Raw genomic sequence first — 14,496 nt, forward strand, 5'->3', positions numbered from 1 at the left:
CTCCATTGACCCCCATTCATGCACTGGTGTAAGAGCGACATCTTGTGGAAAAGCCAAGCCAAATGAAAACATTCCAATGCAGTTTGCTAAATATTAACAGCCATATAAATATTAAACTATACGACCAATAACAAAATAACGTCTTTCCATGCTATGTGCAAAAAAACAAACAAACAAAAAAAAACTTATAGTATAACACAATGTGTTTTTATACTGCAGAATTCCATTTGATCTCCCGTTAGATTGTTGTATTGGTAGAAAAATGTCTAGTTTCCAACTTGATACTGCAAATGATACAATGCTGCCCCTCAGCGGTAGTTTTCAAATCAACCTGTTGTCCGTCTCTGTACAGCACGCTGCTTTCCGCATGTACTGCGCTAAGATAATCAACAGCACGCTGCAAATCTCTCACTGTGTATATTGTAAATAACCTATTATACGTTCCTCTGTTAATTCCTAAATTTCTGTTTGTTCTTTTTAAGTTTAAAACGTGCAGGCTTTAACTAAATCAATGCCACCAATAGAGAGAGTGAGGAACTCATGGTTGTGAGTCAATTACTTGAAATAACATTAAAAAATATATATTGCAATTTGATGGGCACCATACGTGATTTGCACGTAAAACGTTTTTTGAAGGTTTTGATTTGTGGCTATAACCTCCAGCCAGGATCTATTCAGATGTCACCTTTACAGCCCGCTGCTATCTAGGTATGAAGACACCATTTGCTCGTGGGTACATCTCGTTTCTTCCAAGGTTTTCACTGGTTTAACACGCTCTCTAGCATCTGGTTGACACTCAACACATAGCCTGCTTCGAGTGTCCTACAGCATTCCAGCCGGCTGTTATAATAATAGCTGTAAGCAAGACCCGCAGTAGTGAAAAGGGGCCGTGCCGGTAGCCCTATTGGATCAAACCAGTTTTTTTTTCTTGCTTTGGCGCACGAGGGGAGGAGAGAGAATGAATATCAAAAATAAACCGCGTACGCTGGAGAAGCCCGAGCCTGTATAAATACCAGCGCAAGAACATTCTTCGCTTATACAGTGAGCCGGATGAGTATTTTCTGACAAGACTGTTTCTATGAACTCTCGAGACTTAATCTGAATTCTTATTAAATCAATATTGATATTGTTTTTTCTTTTAATTTTCAGTGGATTGTGTTCATCTGTTTCTTTGTTTTAAAACAGAACTAGCTGTCAGTGCTTCAAGTGCCGTTTTCTTATTTTTCAGCACACAGTTTTGGACATTTCTGTATTGACCATTAACATGGCATCCACAATTGTTTGTTATATATTTTTCTTAGTAAATCTTATGTCTCAGTTAGCTACGGGTGAGCTAAACGAGGAAGAGGAGACCGTGCCAGTAAACCTTACATTCAGAAAAGGTGTTTTTTGGAGGAATGAAGAGAGACAGCGTTTTAGGATCAATGCGTTTGGTCAATTTTTCCTGCTTGACCTGACGCCGGATAGCAGGTTCGTGTCTCCATCATTAAACGTCCAGCGCATAAATGCAAAAAACCTCCCAGCCGTTCTGGACGCCTCCAGGAGCGGAGGTGTCTTCAGGGATGTGACCCAGTCCGGAGACAACGGCGCGGAGACTGTTCTACAAGTCAGAGACTGTTTCTACAAAGGAACGGTCAACTCTGATAAGGAATCGGTAGTTGCTGTCAGTTTATGTCACGGCATCCAGGGTACTTTCATAACACAAGGGGACGAGTACTTTATTCAGCCTAAAGCAAGTGCCAAGACCACCGGCAAATCTTTTCCGCAGGTGCACGTCGTTAAAAGGCGAGCCTTTTCCAGCAGTCGCAGAGCGTCAAATATGGTCTTTGATCAAGAGAAATTTGACAGTTTTGTAAAAAAGAGCAACCTGAACTCTAGTGAAGACGAAGACGGCAAAGCGAGACGCGCGAAAAGATTCGTCTCAGCTGCGAGATACATCGAGACCCTGGTAGTTGCCGACGCTTCTATGACACGTTTCTATGGAGACGAGATAAAGGTGAGTCAAGCGTGCCTTTGGAGAAGTGCAAATTCCCAAGTCGTTTATTTTGAAAGGCATGCGCAACTGATAATATTTTTGCTTCTTTGGGTGCACCAACTTTTTAGTTATTTAACTGATTCTGAAACATGTATGTACAATTTAGCTACTGACCGACCTTTCTATTCATTTACTGAAGACGTTTCACCACTCATCCGAGGGGCTTGGTGAAATCACTTATAGGCTACAGCATGGATAGCAATATATGTATATTTAATTTTCCTGTTTAATTTTATTTATTTATTTTAAAAGCTAATATTTTTAAGTCATTGCCCAGTTGTTGTCCTTACACGGACAATTGACTGCAATAGCCTATGTACGCAGAATATTTTTTGCACGCGTTTTAACGTGCTTATTTGCTACACCCACCTTTAATAAGGTACCTAAACAGATTTTTTTTTTAAATTCGTCTCACAAAGACCCCTCAAGTCTTCTCAATAAATTTTCCAGGTGATATTCAATCTGACGTCTCTGAGCACGCGCAAGGAAAGTGTGCGTTAAAACTGAATTTACCAAGGAGGGCATTTTAGGTCAAAGTAGATACTGAAGTGTTGTAGGGAGCAAGGATCCTGTTCCGAAAACTGGCTTCTTGAAAGTTTAGCTATGGGTTCTCTCTCGAAAGGTAGCGGATTTGCGTGATAGTAGTCATGCAGGAGTTTGTTTTGGAAAGTCAAAGCGTCCGTGATTTCTTTCTCTTCACGGTCGCTTGCAGCGGGGTTTCTCTCATTGACATAGAAAACTTGGGTTGGAGTTGGATTGGAGTTACAGAACGCATTTAACGAAATCTGTCAGTCCACCTACATTATAGTCCGGTTTTAGGACTATGCGAAGCTTTATGTAAATATAAATATGCTAACCGGTTTTACAGAAATCCATCTTTCTGGATATAAATTACTTATTGAACTAGGCTATGTGAATAAAAGACTTTTTGTTCACTGCTACCCTTTAAGATCTGTACAGAAGTAAACATTAAAAGTAGGCAATATGTGTTTATCCCTTTAACTGATGTGCCGCTAACAACATCAAAACAGTTGTCATATGTGCTGTTTCACATTATCAAGGATTTCAGGACAAAACTGTCATTCAGGGACATATTTCTATTCTAGTCGGTCTTTATTCCCATGTAAAACTGCTGCTGTATTCACAAGTCGAAGTTGAAGTATCAAGTTTTTAATAAAGGCTAAAACGAATTAGCCCTTAATGATCGGTCTATGATTTAGACATGAAAAGTAACATAAATCAGGCAAACCACTAAAAACTTGTGGTTTGAGGGTGACTGGGGTTGGTTATACAGAGTGTAACTAAATATGAAACGTGTCTGTGAATCAGTGTGGGAGAAAATAAAATACAGAGGGGGGCGAAAAGAACATCTGGAAAAGAAGGACATCCAAGTTGCTTGCGACCCATTTTATTGATAGAAAGAAGAACAAATGTTTAAATGTGTTGGTCCTATAGGCCTTCAGTTTTGGGCCACCACTTTATTCTTTCCCCCCAAAATGTAGCTAGTGTCAAGTACTGGTCCTACTATGAAATTTGTGACAGCTGCATTATTTTAATGCATATATTTAACGTGGAACCTAAAATATTGTCAAGTCACAATCTCCCAGTGTATGAAACTGAAAACAGTCAATCAGACAATCATCTAGATTTATTGCCAAAAATACATCATGTTTTTGGTACTGTATATCCAAGGTTGTATATTTAGTATCTTTGAGGTTTGTTTACACAGTGTATCCGCAGACCATTTTTGTTTGATTACAACATTTCTATTCTCTCTCTTTCTTTCTACAGCACTACCTCCTGACAGTGATGTCCATGGCAGCACAGATCTATGTGCATCCTAGCCTGAAAAATGCTGTTAGTCTGGTGGTAGTGAAGATGGTGGTTGTGGAGGATGAGGAAGTGGGACCTGAGCTTTCAAGCAACGGTGGTGTTGCCCTGCGCAACTTCTGCAGGTGGCAACAACTTTTCAACCCAGGCAGTCAGAGGCATCCTGAACACTATGACACTGCCATCTTGTTTACTAGAGAGGTGAGAAACACAAAACAGAGACGTTTTAGAACAAAGGAATCAAATTTAAATGAAAAAATCAACAATAACTGACATGCAGTAGAAAAAAAATCATGTAAGTAACCAGTGTTCAAACGATCAAATGTGTTTTGGGCTTAAAATTACGGCACAACTGGACTTTTATTAGCAGAATTACTTTTAATACTAGAAATATGTAGGTCATTTATTGAATTTTTCCATCAGGAAAGATGGCGACTATTTCTCCCCAACATTTCCAGTCCACACAAATTTCACAGATGTAATTACCTTCAGCTTTTGATTAACTCACTTGGCTACCACTTTTCCAAAACAAGACATAATTTCATTGAGTCAATGACAGGGTCATGATCACAATGCTTCGCAGGGAACACCCTGTTCAATCTTGGAGACAGCAAGCTTGAGATTGTAGCTCTGCCAAAAACCAGATGGTAAGCACCGGATAAAATAGATGTAGGAGAAATGAAAATTTGGCTGGACATCCAGCTGAGAGCAACACAACAGAACAAAGAGAGATCTCAGTCCTGCTGTGGCTAGATGGAGAAACAGGTGGTTTTTATTTAGCGGAGGAGATCCGGGTGTCTCTGGTCGTCTCACATGGCTTCCACTGAGACGTCTTCCCCAGTCAAGGTTATCCCTGTCTGGACAGGGAACTGCTGGGCAGGCCCTTTGGTCTACATGTGCTGTGTGGTCCAGCTAGCTCACAGTTAATTTTCCCCCTCTTGCTTTTTTCTAGTACGCAGTCTGCCGTGTATTTGCTTCATTTTACGATGGAAACACTGACAAATATGTTTTGCTGGCAAGAGCCTGCTTGGGGAAAAAAGGGCTGTCTGGAACTAATGGAGCGATGTCTGGATATCAGTGTCTCAGATGTGTCCCCCTCTCCTCTCCTCTACTCTCACTTCTCTTTTTTTTTTTTTTTTGTCTCACATCTCTGTCTCATTTGCCCACTTATCTCTCAATTTTTTTGACCTCAGGATATTTGCGGATATAAGGATTGTGACACTCTGGGTGTAGCTGATATTGGCACTATGTGTGACCCCAAAAGAAGCTGCTCAGTCATAGAGGACAACGGCCTTCAGGCAGCTTTCACTGTGTCACATGAACTCGGTATGTTCACACACATGACCAGACTCCATGTCTGTAGTTAGACATCTCAGCCTTACCGACTGTCTGGACAAGAGCATGTGTTCCAGACTGAGTCATTAATTAATGTAAGCCAGCTGTTTTCAGCAGCTAAAATATACTGAGAACTTTGTGTTACCATTAGGCCTGTTGATCGATCACAAATTCTAATCAAATTCATCGCATTATATGTCGACTAAATTCACAATTAATTTCATGTCAATATTTGATGAGAAAAAAGAAGATAATTCAAAGACCAGTAAATAATCGAATAGACTTACATAGACTGTCTGAGGTACAGCTCTTCTCCAATGAATAAGCACCAAGTTGCAGTAGTAGCTGCAGTGTTGTTGTCTGTTTGAATGTTTGGTTGGAAATGACACCCTCTGGAAAGGCAAAAAGCACAATGAGCACCAGTGATAAACATCAATGAAAGATGTATAGAGCTCAGTCATATGGAGGGGCACAGCAACGTGGAAAAATTATTACACTGTGCAGGTGCAGTGCATCTTTCTATTTTCCTCTCTTTTTTTCAGGCCATGTACTCAGCATGCCACATGATGATTCCAAAATCTGTGAGAAGTTGTTTGGGCATCTCAATGGGCATCATATGATGGCTCCTTTCTTCGTCCACCTCAACAAAACTCTTCCCTGGTCCCCATGTAGTGCACTCTACATTACAGAGTTCTTCGACAATGGCCACGGTATGATCCTTTTCTGTCTGTCAGGATGCTGTTTTAATCATTTCCCTTTTTTAAAAGTTACAGTATATGTCAGTGAAAAAGAACTCCCTGAAATGCAGTACCATTTGATTTGCTCCTGAGTGTATTTTTTAATGAACAGCTGGTTTTCTCTCGGTTAACATTAGGTTTTCAGTCTTTGTTTGGTTTTGGCCTTAGAGCATAATGGTGCATATTTCCTAGAGACTCCGAGAAAAAAATGTAATAACATTCAGTTTTGAGTTTTGAGACATTTTGCTAGAATTGTATATCTGTCATTCAAAAGTTAATGGAAACATGGCACAGAGAATCTACTGTATAATTTTGATCTTAATGTGCGGTGAAAAATCTCTATAATGTAGATGCCTGTGTTTTATGAATTTACTTTCTTTCAGTGTTTTGCACGTTTCTTGTTTAAATGCCACTTCTGTCTTAACTTACTCCCTAACCGCTAATAATGGGCTGGTGGGACCACACTCTGTAATTTTGCTGAGAGTGTCAAAACTAACAGTCTTTGCAGAGTAAGCTCACTCTCACTCTATCCACTCATGTATCTATCTACTCATGTATATACACTACCATTTGGAATCAGTAAGATCTCTCATTTTTGATGTCTCCTGTGCTCACCAAGGCTGCATTTATTTGATCAAAATAGAGTGAGAACAGAAACATTGTGAAATATTATTTCAATATATTGTCATTTATTCTTGTCAGCCATTACTCTAGTCTTCAGCATCACATGATCTTTCAGATAAATTTTTCTGGATTGAATGGAAAGTTCAAAAGAACAGCATTTATTTGAAATAGAAATCCGTCAAGACTGTCCATTAGGCATCCCTAATATTAACCATGATTCAAATACAACAGAACATTGCACAATAAAGATGAACTCAGATAAGAAAAAGTGACAGCTCAGGAAATATGGTAGACATATTTTCTCCAGTTGTTGCTTTATTTCCGTCGATATCTCAGTCTACACACTCTCGTTCCCACTCTTCCACTGACTCATCTTCAGTGACTCACACATTCCAGGTTTAACAACTGTTTTCCCTCACAGACACAGTACGTGTAGCACATGCCGTCTTTACCGGTTGCACTGTTGCTACAGGTACTGTAGACTATGAACTGATGTGGCTTCGAGGCTGTTATTTTTCATTGTTGTTATGCCTGTATCCATTTCACCAAAAGCCTTTCATTACTAAGCATTCATAACATTAATTTAGGTGTGTAACGCTGGATTGAAACCTTTCCAAATTCGTAATACTTAAGATGTTAAGGTGTCCTCAATACTTTAAGCTTAATTAGATTTCACAGTGTCAATCTCAAAAAAACACAAAGGGAGTCAAGAAGTCTGCAAAACTGTTTCGAGGCATTATACTGTCTCCATATCTTTATCCATATGGATAAAACTATGTTTAGGAAGAATATTTCTACAGTTAAATTATACTTTCTTTTGTTACAGATAAAAAAATTTTGTTTTAGAGCGAGCTAACTGAGGCTGCACAATAATAGGTTGCATAATGGATATCTCCAGATGGGAGACTATTATGTCTTACGCACATTGGGATGAGAGGAGGTACAGTGAGATCTCTCTGCAATGAAAATTGTCCCCTCAAGCTAACGTGCACACCTGTTTTAGACTTGCTGTACGTAAGAGATTGTTTTAGCTGAAGTAAACACTTGGTCAATAGCAACAGACTTAAGGAAAACACTGCAAACCACCTTATAAGCATACCATCATTTACATTTATATTCAGTACACGTATTTGGGAGAAGCTTTTATCCAAAGCAACTTATCTTGTATTCAAGGTGCATATTTTATCATGAACTGCTTTCCATGGGAATTGAACCCGAGAACTTGGTGTTGCACTGTTTAAGCTATACAGGAAGACAATCTTCAATTTGAATTTGAAGCAAATAAGCTAAAGAAAACCCTGTATGTGCATTCCTCAGGTGACTGTTTGCTGGATCCACCCGAGAAGAGCATCCCTTTACCTACAGAGCTCCCCGGCCGTATGTTTGGTCTGGACCGGCAGTGCCAGCAAGCTTTCGGGGACGAATATACCCACTGTCCCAATGCTCCTGAAGATCAGGCTTGTGCACAGCTGTGGTGTCGAGAGGAAGGAAAGATACAGTGCACAAGCAGGAATGGAAGCCTTCCCTGGGCCGACGGTACTCCTTGCGGGGAGGACAGGAGATGTCGTGAGGGTTCATGCGTGTCGAGTGCACTGGAGGAGGCGGGAGAAGAGAAGGTATGCATGCCCATGTGCGTCATCCGGTTTTATCCCACTTTTACCTGTCAGCACGTATGCATCAAAAACACCCTTGTACAGATATACAGGCGCCACTATTAACAAATATCTGACACTGCAGGTGACGCCTTGCGTATGGCCTCTTGTGCATCACCCCACTCTTCCTTTTAAAAATTGTAAACATTTGCGCATTCCGTCTCAATGATCTCTTCTGTCTCTCTCAGATTATTCAAAACTTTTACGTATTTCCCTTACTTCGATATTAAAGATGACACATACTTTTTAGCATAGTGTTTACATGTTTGAAGAAGTCTTAGAGTGCTTAGAGCCAGACTGTTTTTTTTAACTTTCAGAAAAAAAAATATTCCTCCTCTTGGATCCCAACCAGCTGAGCAGCTTAAAATAATCAATCTACTTTAAATTCAGCTTCTAAATGCCAGAGAGAGAGAGAGAGAGAGAGAGAGGGAACCTTTAAAAAGCTCAATTATTTTTGAGCCTTCCATTAAAGATGCAGTTGCAATGTATTCAGCAAAGCCTCTTTAAAAAGTGTGATTATATTTGGTGTAGTGTTTAAAAAAAAAAAAAACAAGCTTGTGAACCCAGACGGCCTGGCTGTTAGAAAGCATCCCTCAGCCAACTCATAAAAAACCCTGACAGAAATGCAGTGTGGTATGCTCACATTCCGTCAGCACTACGCTTACTGGAAGTGATGTTTAGGAGCAGTGACAGTAAAGACATTTATAACGTTACAAAAGATTTCTATTTCAAATAAATGCTATTCTTTTGAATCTTTCCTCACAGTTTCCACAAAAATATTAGTTGTTTTCAACAATGATAATAATAAGAAATGTTTCTTGATCAGCAAATCAGCATATTGGAATGATTTCTGAAAATCATGTGACACTGAAGACTGGAGTAATAGCTGCTAATAAATTACCATCACAAGAATAAATTACATTTTCAAGTGTATTCAAAAAGATAACAGTTATTTGAAATTGTAATAATATTTAGTAATATTACTGTATTTTTATACTAGGTGCTACATATCACAGTGAAATGTATATCTAACTGCCTCTATTTGTGTTCTAGGTGCCAGTCAATGGTGGCTGGGGAGAGTGGGGCCCTTGGGGGCCGTGTTCACGGACATGTGGTGGGGGTGTGGAGTTTTCTCACCGCGAGTGCACTGCTCCAGTGCCACAGAACGGGGGCTCATACTGTGTGGGACAGAGGGTCAAATACCAGTCCTGCAATACTCAGACATGCCCAGAGGACCATGGTAACATTTTATAAATAAACCTCCATACACACACTGGGTGGCATAGGTCACATTATTGAGGGCTAGAGAATGAGTGAGGGGAGTGAATGAGGTCAAGAGGTCGAAAGACTATGCATTTGTTATAATCACATTATTCTTAGTGGTGCACCAGTGACCATTTTTTAATCCACAGGAAAAAGCTTCAGAGAGGAGCAGTGTGAAAAGTATAACACTGACCGTTACTTGGACATTCAAGGAAACATGAAGCAGTGGATCCCCAAATATTCCGGTGTCTCGCCACGAGACCGCTGCAAACTCGTCTGCCGAGCCAAAGGGAGCAATGAATTTAAAGTTTTTGAAGCCAAGGTGCACATCCGTTGAAAACGTTTTCTAATCTGATCAGCAATAATGAGACATTTTAGTCTCTTCTGTGCATCTGCCTGCTCCAAAGCTTTACTAAGACGTCAGATGATCTTTTTCTTAGACTTCCCTCTTGCCACAGGCCCATTGATATCTTTACACTCCCACTAAACTCTCATGCATGAAATATTTTCCCTGTTGTAAAATGTGAAACCTGAGCACCCTAACCCTACAGTCCAGCTACTTGCTTAATCTCTTGAGTGCACCTTTGTAACTGATATTTCAGATACAGCTGAAATGTACTTGGTTTTGCGTCATCCACCCAGAGTTTTTGCTATTCCGCTTTATGTGGAATAGCCATTATGTTAGAACAGAATACACTGGAGCACTTAGGCTGCCACTGCAATAAAAGTGTTTTGTTTATGGTTTTCTGTCTATTCTAATGCTGATGTTTCATATGTGCTGTGCAGGTCGTGGATGGCACCACCTGTGGGCCAGACACCACATCTATCTGTGTTCAGGGCCAGTGCATCAAAGCCGGTTGTGACCAGGTGATAGGCTCCAATGAAAAGCCGGATAAGTGCGGTATCTGCGGAGGTGACAGCACGAACTGTAGGAAAATAAGCGGCTCATTAAACAAAGCTACGTAAGTATAGATTGTATGTGTAAGCATTACTAATACCATTTAAAACGATGGAACACACTGGGAAAGGTGTGAGCTAATGATAGAATCTATGCATAACAATATTATAATGTACAGTGTGAAAAATGGATATTCAATGGAGATTACCAGTGGAACAATGTTATTACATTATTCTGTTTTTTTATAGATTGTCTTTAAGTGAGCTTCAAAAGACAGCAAAGGTAGTCTAAATGTAAAAAAAGGCTAACTGATCGTGTACAAATGAAGTATCCAATATAATATTGATGAATTCAAAATTCCAAGCTCGAGAAGGTACCATAGAAGAACCATTGTTCAGTGAACAGTTCTTAAAAGAACAATTTTTGTCTTAAGGTGTGGTCACAGTACTAAAATTGCAACGAAATTTTGCAAACAAAAAAGGTCCATTGTCTATAGAGGGTGTGCACGTTAAGTCACTGCGGTTATGCCCACTGAGTGCCAGCATTAGTGTTCAGCTTGAATGCAGTGTAACAAAATGCAGTTTCTTCAGAATATATTGAAACAAGAATATCCACTGGGGTTCTCATCACTTTTGACATAATGTCATTTCTGCCTTTAACACGTTTTAGGGCTGGGTGATATGACAATACATAACAATGATCATCCAGATTTGGATCTAGTTATATGCATTTGTAGTGTTGTCTAGCAGATCAAGTAACCTATATACTTTAACCACTGGTTCTCTGAGTCCAACTGCCTTTAATTTAAGCAGTTAATCATTTTTTTTACTCCCATTTTCACAGTCCTACTAGCGCCAGCCAAGTTGCAAAACATGTTGCCACTCAGTCTGACTGAGTGGGCATGTTCTGTCACGAAAGTGACATCAATGCATTGTCACTAACACACAAATGTATGAAGCTCCCCTCACATACAAGGTCCCTTCAAAACAAGCAAGTTTTTATTGGTCAATGCAGCAAATTCATGTGCTGCATGAGCAAAACCTGCATGGGGAAGTTTTTCGGCCTCACATAAAACTTCTCATAGCACAGATTACTATTGGAACAGTAATTTATTCTATTAGAAGGTGGACCACACCTTCAGAATAAAGAACAATGGAAAATTCTGCAATGGAAAGATTCCATGGATGTTAAAGATATTTCATGGAACCAGAGATGCTAATAAAGAACCTTTCATTTTAAGAGTGTAATGTCACTCGATAACCAGTATTGTACCGATATTCATATAATACATTCTTTGCTTATAATATCTCCACAGTATTGGCTACACTGATATTGTTACCATCCCTGCTGGAGCGACTAATATTGACATAAAACAGCGCAGCCATCGAGGCATCGCACACGACGGTAACTACTTGGCAGTAAAGGTGGAAGACGGAACCTACATCCTGAATGGGAATTTCTCAGTGTCTATGGCAGAGCAGGACATCCCAGTGTCTGGTGCCATGCTTCGCTACAGCGGCTCTTCCACCACCTTGGAGCGACTCCTCAGCTTTCACAGACTTCGGAAGCCCATCACCATCCAGCTGCTGTCCACTGCTGGGGACACCTCACCCCCTAGAATCAAGTATACTTTCTTTTTGCCGAGGGATGTGCCTTTTAGCAAGCCTGACACAGAGAGCAGGATTTCGCCACATGTCATCTTGCCCTTTGGGGGAGCTGACTGGGTCCTGGGTGAGTGGTCGGAGTGCTCCAAGAGCTGTGGTGCTGGATGGTCCAGGAGAAGCGTGGAGTGTAGAGATGGGGAGGGATCCATGTCTTACCTTTGTGATGTCGACCTAAGACCGGCAGACATCCGGCCCTGTGGGGATCTGCCCTGTCCCATGTGGCAAATGGGGCCGTGGTCAGCGTGCTCACGGACTTGCGGAGTCGGACAGCGCCACCGCACTGTAGTCTGCATGGACTACACGGGCAAGGTTCTAGAGCATGAGAAGTGCAACCCAGACAAGAGGCCAGAGGTAGTTGTAGCAGAATGTTTTTACCAGGACTGCTAAAGCTGACATTGTGTGCAGTAGTAGAGAATGAGGAGGTGGTGGGATCCGTAGTGACTGAGAAAAAGCTTCAGAAACAAGCTAAGAAGCTCTTGGGGATAGAGCATTAGATTGGAGATCACTTGTCAAGCATAACCAGGACATTTGATATGAGTTATTATCTATATCATGGTTTAATCTAATTCTCTGTCTTTTAACCACAAAGGTAACCTCCCACGGAGATCTACCTCAGTCAATACAAGCTTCATGATGTTCACAGTTGTTTAGAGAGGAGTCCGTTGGAAAACATTTGCACAAACCTGCTGAAATGAGTCCAAATTAAGGTACCTAAAGGTGGTCACATAAATGATTCGAGTCAGATCATCCACCTTTCTAGAACTGTCCACAACTGACTGCATTTTAGTATCTTTATACATGCTAGACTAATTGATTTCACACATTTATTTTAATTGCCAGCTTATGTTTTGTAGCATTGAGTCTGTTTTGTATTAATATCTACTACTTTTAATACTGGTATCACCCTCAAAGGCTTTCAGATTTTCCATATTGCAACACTGGAGGAAACAGCATTTGGAAGTACAGTCCTTTACTGGTCTCACAATAGCTGTATGTGAACAACGTACACAGATAAGAGCTGTTGGAATAGATACAAATATGCTAATTTTACCTTTAAAATGTTGCCTGGTTATGACTGTTGATTTGGATGAATGATTTTAGTTTGTATTGAAGAATCAAAGTGGAATTGCCTTCTCTCACACACTGTTGGTCTTTCTGTACATATAAAGCCATGAGGCAACAAGCTATCCCAGTTTGAGAGCAACAGTGTAAAGACTGCAAAGTGTGCCTTTAATTAATTCATTAATTTGTCTATTGGCATCCACTGGTGCACATTACTTAAAAGGGATCATTTAATATAACCGATACTGGCATATGTGAGTTTACAGGAGAAAGTAATTTATTGCTAAATGTTCATTTAGAAGTGGATAATTACTGTATATTATTGGACACACATGTGCCCTCAAGATAATTGCAATGATTACTAAGACACAAAAAGAAAAAAATACATTTCCTGTGAAAGACACATTGAGATTGCATGCATCTTTGCAATCTATATTCTGTTAATTTGTCCTTACTCTTCCAAGCTTTAGTTGACACTGTATAAATGCATTTAAAAATCGATCACCCACACACCCATTATAAGAAAGAAGAGAAAAACTAATCTGAATGTTGTTAATAAATAGTATTTTATTTAATGAGACAACTAGGCAAACAGTTCTAACGCAGCAGTTCTGAGCAGACATGGCTGATACTTCTGAAATTTTCCCTTTAGCCATACGATCACTGATATTTGTTGCAAGAGCCATTTCACATATGGCAAAATTACATTTAATTTGATACTTGCAAATTTTCTTAGAACCTGTAAAAAACTGAAAATATGAGAGAAAAGATTTGCATTCCATTTGAGTCAAAAGTATGCAAGTTTTGAAATGGTGCATATTTGAAACTAAAGCATTCTATCCCTTCAGTGAAGGTCTGCACAATGCTATTGTTATAGCTTCCTTTTACAAGCTATTTATTTTTCTACCTTCAACACCTAATGTTTTTTTTTCTTGATGCTGCTGTCTGTCTTGTACATGATTGATGTAAAGAATTTAAATCAATTAAATGTGTCTACAATAATAAAATTCTTCTTGATTCATTTGTAAGGCCTCCATATGTCAACACATTGTTAACCAGTAGCTACATTACTACCTTAAGTGTACAAATGAATTCATAAAACATTTCATCAAGGAACAGCTGTGCATACAGAACAAATGCACGAAAAGTTGTGTCCAAACTAACAAAATGCTGGAAACTAAGAGGAAACCTCGGGGTGCCAATCAAAACAGAGAAGATGTAAATGTAGTTAAATAAGGAGACAGTTTTAGAGACTTTTGTGCAAGTCTACTTATTCCAGTAGATTTTGAGAGGAAGGTAAGTTTCCTAAATTCAATCAAATCCTTTTTTTTTTTTTTTTTAAAGAATACATTAGTAACTACCCTGTCACATGTAAAGTTATTTCATAATCTCCAAA

The 14,496-nt window shown here is 39.6% G+C and overlaps 1 protein-coding gene across 1 annotated transcript; it reads left to right on the forward strand.

Moving 5' to 3' along the window:
• Positions 1–1,011: 1,011 nt before the first annotated feature.
• adamts8a (ADAM metallopeptidase with thrombospondin type 1 motif, 8a) lies at positions 1,012–14,091 on the forward strand. The gene is made up of 9 exons (XM_058775401.1): positions 1,012–1,996; positions 3,827–4,066; positions 5,059–5,191; positions 5,743–5,910; positions 7,879–8,177; positions 9,267–9,453; positions 9,626–9,798; positions 10,263–10,438; positions 11,690–14,091. Exons 1-9 carry the CDS (start codon positions 1,265–1,267, stop codon positions 12,423–12,425), a joined length of 2,844 nt encoding a protein of 947 aa, XP_058631384.1. The 5' UTR covers positions 1,012–1,264; the 3' UTR covers positions 12,426–14,091.
• Positions 14,092–14,496: the final 405 nt, after the last annotated feature.

This window comes from Onychostoma macrolepis, chromosome 05 (assembly GCF_012432095.1).
Source record: "Onychostoma macrolepis isolate SWU-2019 chromosome 05, ASM1243209v1, whole genome shotgun sequence".
NCBI classification, from domain to species: Eukaryota; Metazoa; Chordata; class Actinopteri; order Cypriniformes; family Cyprinidae; genus Onychostoma; species Onychostoma macrolepis.

Coding starts and splice junctions, on each gene's coding strand:
- adamts8a (XM_058775401.1), top strand. CDS start 1,265: ATGGCATCCACAATTGTTTGTTATATATTTTTCTTAGTAAATCTTATG. Junction 4,067..5,058: donor CCATCTTGTTTACTAGAGAG/GTGAGAAACACA, acceptor TTTTGACCTCAG/GATATTTGCGGATATAAGGA. Junction 5,911..7,878: donor GTTCTTCGACAATGGCCACG/GTATGATCCTTT, acceptor TGCATTCCTCAG/GTGACTGTTTGCTGGATCCA.